The sequence below is a fragment of the Crocuta crocuta genome, unplaced genomic scaffold, assembly GCF_008692635.1.
Source record: "Crocuta crocuta isolate KB4526 unplaced genomic scaffold, BGI_CrCroc_1.0 scaffold138, whole genome shotgun sequence".
In the NCBI taxonomy this organism is placed as follows: Eukaryota; Metazoa; Chordata; class Mammalia; order Carnivora; family Hyaenidae; genus Crocuta; species Crocuta crocuta.
In genome coordinates, this window is record NW_027532585.1 from 7,180,806 (window position 1) to 7,187,967 (window position 7,162).

General features: G+C 58.8%; 1 protein-coding gene across 3 annotated transcripts in view; it reads left to right on the top strand.

Annotated features, from left to right (window-relative positions):
* The window catches only part of AFAP1L2 (actin filament associated protein 1 like 2), an 80,866-nt gene that overhangs the window by 64,649 nt on the left and 9,055 nt on the right, over positions 1-7,162 (top strand). For all 3 annotated transcript variants that reach the window (XM_077779464.1, XM_077779463.1, XM_077779465.1), the window contains 4 exons: positions 2,018-2,107; positions 3,949-4,033; positions 4,581-4,685; positions 6,938-7,149. In XM_077779464.1, coding sequence (XP_077635590.1) covers positions 2,018-2,107; positions 3,949-4,033; positions 4,581-4,685; positions 6,938-7,149 — 492 coding nt within the window. The remainder of the gene's footprint in view (positions 1-2,017; positions 2,108-3,948; positions 4,034-4,580; positions 4,686-6,937; positions 7,150-7,162) is intronic.

Consider the following 7,162-nt stretch of genomic DNA (forward strand, 5'->3'; position numbering starts at 1 on the left):
GAGGTTTGCACCAAGAAGGGGCCCACAGCTGCAGAGGGATCTGTAGACCCAGCAGGGCCCCTGGTGAGACCAGAACCAGAGAGGTCCGTCCGTCTGTCTGGCCGTCCCTCCCTCCCTCCTTCCTTCCCTCCCTTCTTCCTCCTTCCTTCCCTCCCTTCTTCCCCCTTCCTTCCCAACTTCCCTCCCTCCCTTCCTTCCTTCCCTCCTTCTCTCCTTCCCCTCCCTTCACCACTTCCCTTCCTCCTTCCCCCCTCCTCCCTCCCTCCTTCCTCCCTTCTTCCTTCCTCCTTCCCTCTCCCCCTCCTTCCTTCTCTTCTTCCTTCACTCCTTCCTTTGCTCCTTCCCTCACTCCTTCATTCTTTCCTCCTTCCCTCTTTCCTCTCCCCCTCCCTCCTTCCTTCCTTCCCTCTCCACCTCCTCCATCAAGGCCACACTGATGCATGTCCAGTATAGGGACACTCACCATATCTGCCCTCTGCCCCAACCCACACATGTACATACACACAGATACTTACATGCACACACACTTGCAGATATACACACAAATACTTGAATGCACACACACACACACACACACACACACACACACACACACACACTCTCTGCTCCTGCTCCCAGGTCCCAGTCTGTTCCTCTGACCACTCCCACTCACCTGCCCTTCCTCTGACCCCAGCTTCCCTCCCGCCTCCCATGCCCACATCTTCAGACCCTTGCTGGTGGTTTCAAAGCCAAGAACACTTTCAGAAGGCACAGCCTCTTCTGTGGGCCTTCACCGAGGCCCTTCCCCTCCCTGGGCAGGTGAGCACAGAGGTGGGCCTGGCTGTGGGGACAGTATGTGGTGTGAATGGGAAATGCTGATACGGGATGAGAACCCCAGAAAAGGAAAGCACAAGGCAGGGCTCCCCCAGAGAAGCCCTTGAGCCTGGACTCCAGGCTTAGCACACTTCCCCTGCAAAGGGAGCCCGCGTATCCAGGCCCCAGCTAACGACAGTAATGAACGTGCCCAGCCTGTGCCAGGTCCTTTACCGAGTCCTCACAGCCACCCGGTGGCGTAGGTGGCGTTGCATCCTACAGACGTGGTGACTGAAGCTCAGGCCCAAGGTCACACAGCTAGACTGACTCCAGTGCCACCCTCTTCCCACAGCACCGTGTCGCATGTTTAGCCCGCCGTGTAGACCAAGGTGTCGAACCGGAGTCCATCTGAGAAGCGAGAAATGCCATATATTCCCCGGTCCCCACAGCCCTTCTTCCTTTTGTTCTTTGGCTTTTCTGATTTTGAACTTGTATCTATAAACTGCTGTAAGCAGAGACTGAAGAAGGAGGGTCTTTGTCTCAGCTCTTGCCGAGCCCAGAGGGCTCAGGACGGAACGGGTGGTGTGTTTGTGGCTGCCCTGGGCTCCTACCCTCTGGGAATCCTCCAGGCGGCTCCAGGCTCAGAACGGCTCAGAACGGGTCTGAGTGTGGCGAGAGCCACCTCTGACCGGGCTCCCCCCAGCTCAGGCCCCTGGGTGCGTCCTTCCGGGGGACAGTGGGGTGGACTGTGACAGTGAGTTGGGATGGAGAGCCAGTGCTGGGCCAAGGGCGTTGGGGACCCTGCTTCCTGAGCAGCGTGGAGGCTGTCCTCAGCAGGCTCCATGGCTCCTGAAAGCCCAGGGACAAGTGCAGTTCTTCATCAGCCCCACAACTGAACAGCCCACCGCACCCGGGAAGAGGGCAGGGAGGGGGCTCACAGGGCTGAGGGCTGGCGGCTTGGGCCATCCTTAGGCTTTGCTATAAAGTGGCCACCATCAGAACACGGGGCGGGGGGGGTCTTCAGGAGGTGGGCCTGCGGACAAGCCTCCCCCACCACAGCCCCCCCAGTCGTAGGCCAGGTGCTGGGGGGTGAGACGTGGGGTCTCGTTCACGCATCTCCCCTCCCCCCTCCCCCCAGTCCCCTGACCTCAGGGGGCACCGGCATCGGTCTGGCTGCCAGTACAGGCCTGGCTAGGGCTCCACTGACGGCTTCCCCTTCCTTCAGGTCATCCAGGAGGTGAGCGGCCTGCCTTCAGAAGGAGCGTCCGAGGGCAATCAGTACACCCCAGATGCCCAGCGCCCCAACTGCCTGAAAGTAAGCCTCTGTCCTGCCTGGGGGAGGGTTCAGTTCGGCTTTTCCTCTGTAAACATCACAAGCATGAGACGGATCTTTGCATTTGCACTTCAGCCCTGTTAGTAGGAAACGTACAATGCTCGGATGAGGGCAGTACTTCCCAGGTTGGCAGGAAAACTGAGGAAGTTGATATAAACCTGAAATACTTTCTCGCTCGGGTGCAGGAAGCCTGATGGGAACAAAGGTCAGCGTGCCCTCCATTCTTAATCAGGGAAATTCGTTCTCCGAGGTCTTTGTTTTGCATTTACTTACGGTAGAGCTTCGGGGCTGGGAGAACCTTCCCGTGTTGATTCCAGCCCAAGGGCTCTGTTGCTCGTTTGCACTTTGCACGGAGCCATGGGGCCCCTGCTTAAGGGCCAGAGTTGAAGAAGTCAAGTCGGGCCAGGTGCTAGCCTAGGCGCAGGCCGTCACCTGAGGCTTCACATTCTGTGTCCCCAAGTATCTACACGTGGGTGCCCCGAAGCGTGGGTGTGCCTAGAGCCGTGTCCCTGGGTCTCACCCTGGGCCTCCCTGCCCTGGCAGGGGAGAAGGCAGAGGGCTCACAGATGGGGAGGAGGCATTCCGTTCATCAGGAAGGCACAGGCCATTCCTCACGGAGCTCCCTGGCCATGTGTGTCAATCCTTGAGCCACCGCCTGAGGCCAGTCCTCTTGTTTGGGAGTCAGCCTGTTACACAGGGGTCTGGAGGAAGTCATTCTGTGGGAGCAGCTTGGCTGGAATATTCGAATGCTTCACATTCTAACAGCAGCAGCAGCTACCACACCCTTCTGGAAAGTCTCTAGTCGCCCAACAGCCCCGGGGTTGTAGATGGGAATGTTATCCGTATTCAAACACAGGCACAGCAGGGAGAGAGGCTTGTAAGTCAAGCACCTGGCCTGGATGGAGAGTTCTCCAGCTGGGGTTCAAATCGTGGTCTGACCGTGTGCAGACAAGCTGGCCCTTCCCTGAAGCCTGATGTGTTAGTAGCACAGTCCATTCTTTTTAAGTTTACTTCTTTTGAGAGTGAGAGAGTGTGAGCTGGGGAAGGGGCAGAAAGGGAGAGAGAGAGAATCCCAAGAAGGCTCCCTGCTGTCAGCACAGGGCCCAATGCGGGGCTTGAACTCATGAACCATTAGATCATGACCTGAGCCGAAGTCAGATGCTCAACTACCTGAGGCACCCAGGCGCCGCCACACAGTCCGTTCTTAAAAGCCTTTCTCACACTCCTGTCTGGATAGTTCCCAGCCTGACGGGAGGCTTCAGCCGTCAACTCTAATGGCCCAGAGCTGGCCACCTGCGCTTCACGCTGGCCACAGGGCCGCCTTTACATCAAGTTCAATAGCATTGTGAGAACTTGTGAATTTGGATGTGTGGTGGCCTGAAGCAGAGGAGGGTCTGGGATGGGACAGGGAAGGTGAAGGCACGTCCCCCAGAAAGCCCGAGGAATGTGTGACCAGTGTCCCATCGGTGACCTACGCTCCACAGTAATCTCTAGCCTACACCGAAAAGTTATCTATTAGTGGGGCACCTGGGTGGCTTAGTCGGTTAAGCGTCCGACTTTCGCTTAGGTCATGGTCTCGCGGTTCGTGGGTTCGAGCCCCGCGTCGGGCTCTGTGCTGACTGCCAGCTCAGAGCCTGGAGCCTGTTTCAGAGTCTGTATCTCCCTTTCTCTCTGACCCTCCCCTGCTCATGCTGTCTCTCTCTCTCTCCTAGAAATAAATAAAAATATTTAAAAAAAAAAAGTTATCTATTAGTTTCCCTTCAGTTGTGATCCCCGAGGTAATCATTCTTAGACTCACTCACTTGTCTCCCTCTTTTCCACAGCTAGATGTAACAGAGAAGTACCTGTCGGCCCCGGAATATGGGAGCTCAGTAGATGGCCACCCTGAGGTCCCAGAGGCCAAAGATGGTACCGACCGCTTGTGGCTCTCAGCCTAGGCCGGGAGGGGGATGGGATCCCACGCTGGGAGACGCGGCTGCCTGACTCAACCCTAATGGGTTTTAACACCCGCTTCCAACACACCTCGAGCTTATAAACAGCCTGGAAATAATACAGCTGATAAATCCAGGAAAAAGAGAGACAGAGAGAGAGATGACCTAATTGAGGTCAGGTTTCCTGAATTGCTGGGGTTGGAATATTCTTGCATCTCTCTTGTTTGCTACCCCTGGACCCAGTCTCTCTGAGCCAACAGTCTGTGAAGATTCTCAAGGGCTGACCTGCTCTGTACGAGGAGCTGGTGTGCCCCCTCTCGGGTGTGTGATTCTAGGGATACCTGACTGTGGACTGTGGGTCCTAGTTTGGGGCAGGAGACGTGTGTGTGCGTGCATTCGCTTGTGTGCCCGCATGCAGGGGGTGGGGGCAGAGGGATCGGGGACGGGTCTGCTCTTCTGTCTTCCATCAGGACACCTCGGTGGGCTGCGTGCCATGCTGATGGCTTTTTCTCTCCTCCTGACAGTCAAGAAGAAATGTTCCGCTGGCCTCAAACTGAGCAACCTAATGAATCTGGGCAGGAAGAAGTCTACCTCGCTGGAGCCTGTGGACAGGTCCCTCGAGACGTCCAGTAAGAACCGCAGCCCTGCGCCTGCCCCACAGCAGCAGTGGGCGCACCCCCGGGCCGAGCCCATCTCCAGGAAGGCCACCCTTCTGGCCCAGGCAGAGAAGTTAGGCCTTGCTTTAAATAAGTCTCCAGGGATGGCAAACGTGTCGCTCCCATTTCTGTTTACCTTTAGTGCAGGCCGTTTGTTATGCATAACCAGCCTCGTCGCTGCAGTGCTGGGTCCTCTGCGGAAGTGACTGGCAATTGATTGCTGTCTTCCCAGTGCTCTTTGAAAAGTTCTGTTCATTTGACCAGTATTGAAGGAGGATGGGAAGCAGTGCTCAGCCAGGCAGAGGGAGGACGCAGCCCAGGAGTGACGGTGGCTTCAGACCCCAAAGCCACACGCTGTGTCACCGTCAGAGCTGTAGGGACTCCGGGAAAGAGCCTGAGCCCTGAAGGGTGGGCAGGAGCTAAACGGGCTGAGATGGCGTCCTTGGGCACGAGCAAGGATTCCGAGATGGGGACAGTGAGATCCATTAAGGGGACGACAGAAGGGAACGGGGTGTGGGTGCTGCTACGCTCCTGGAGGTCATCTACTCCCCTCACTCAGCCTTGAGGAAACTGAGGCTTTCCCAGAAACCATCCTGGGCGAGCCCGTGTCCTGGCTCCCAGCCTGGGACTCACTGCGACAGCTCTTCCTGGGGCCCGAAGGCCATTATGATCCACCTTTAGGCCTTTTCCTCTTCCTCCAGGACTCTATGTCCCATCCCTGGGCCCGAGGATTGTAGGTTTTGAGGTTGGTGGGTGGGACAGGAAATCAGCCGGTGGGGCCTCACCTTGGAGTGCCTTGCCTCTCTGGCCACGGCACCAGGTGGTGGCCCAGCTCCACCAGCCCCTGCGGTGTCAGGGTGAGAGTGTCGGGCACGGGAGCCTGGTCTCAGCGAGTCACGGGGAGATGTGGCTGGATGATTATAGGAAGTCCCTTCAAATGGGAAGCGTGCTCCTGTCCCCTGTGGCTAGGGATGGGTGCCAGGCCACACAGCCATTCCCCTTCTCAAGACTTGGCATCTGGGCTCCCTGCTGTCTCAGTGCAGGGTTCTCTCTGGTCCAGGAAACTGTGATAGGCAAGTAGGGCACTGCCTGGATGATCCAGAATCCCTAGGTCTTGGCCTTGGGTTCTTCCACTTTGCTAGGGTTCGTATGGCCCGAGGACCTCGTGATCCCCGCTGTAGAGCCAGCACTGGGTGGGCGGGAAGGTGGCCGTGCCCCATGACCTGCCGCGTGGCTTAGTTCAGCCCGGTTGAGGCTCAGACAATTGCCAATGCTCTAGAATGGAGGAGGCCTTGGCTCGGAAAGCCAGTCCCTCTGGGAGAGCGAGCAGCCCCACGAGCCGTCCGTGCACTGCCGGTGGGCTGTGCAGAGGGGCCTGTGGACTGGATTTCACCCGTCTTTGTGGCCCCGGGGACAAGGCTGTGCTTGGCACATGGTGTCGGCTCTGTAAATGTTCATCACAGGGCAGGGGGAAGGCGTGTCCTCTCCTTAGGAAGCTGAGCCTAATACATGCAACCGTGGAGGACAAGAAAGGTTTGCAGGATGGATGGCACCCTGGTGCCGGCTGCCTCTGCTGGCCCACAGCGGGAGGGGCCCCCTGGTGATGAGGCCACAGAGCACGTGCCCTGGGCGCTGGAGGTGAAGGTGGTGAAGTCCTGCCCTTTAGAAGCCCAGTGTCCCCTCGGGGAGGCTGACACGGAAGCAGGCCTCACTGGTCTGGGACCCAGGGGAGTGCGGGACCGAGGCGGGGCCCAGCGAGGCCAGCTGCACTGGGGAGGGTGAGAGGGCGCCGGCCGAGGGGAGGAGGACCTTGCAGCCCAGGCCGGGTGACCCAGCGGTGGAAAGGCTGTCCGTCAGGGATGACGACGAAACTAGAGGTCAGCGCGTTGACGGCAGCTGCAGCGGGGCAGCCCTGCCCGGGGACCTTCCCGCACACGGCCTAAGTGACCAGCGGTCGTGTGGGGGCACACGCACGCCCCCCACCCCCGCTCTAGTCGATGACACGGCTCGCTGCCCCCGGGACAGACCTGCAGACTGCGGCCCCCGTGCACGGGCTCCAGCTGCGTGCAGGGGGGCAGGGAAAAAACCCGAGAGCCACGGCCTCGCCGGGGTCAGAAAGCTCCTCGGGCAAAGCGTGACATGTGTCTCGGAACTGAGGTTCCAGGGGAGCTTCTCGGAGGCCCAGAGGTGGGGGCAGCTACTGACACCCTTGCTCCCTCCGGCAGGTTACCTGAACGTGCTGGTCAACAGCCAGTGGAAGTCACGCTGGTGCTCGGTCAGGGACAGTCACCTGCACTTCTACCAGGACCGGAACCGGAGCAAGGTGGCCCAGCAGCCCGTCAGCCTGCTGGGCTGTGAGGTGGTCCCAGACCCGAGCCCTGACCACCTCTACTCCTTCCGCATCCTGCACCACGGCGAGGAGCTGGCCAAGCTCGAGGTACCGCTGGCCT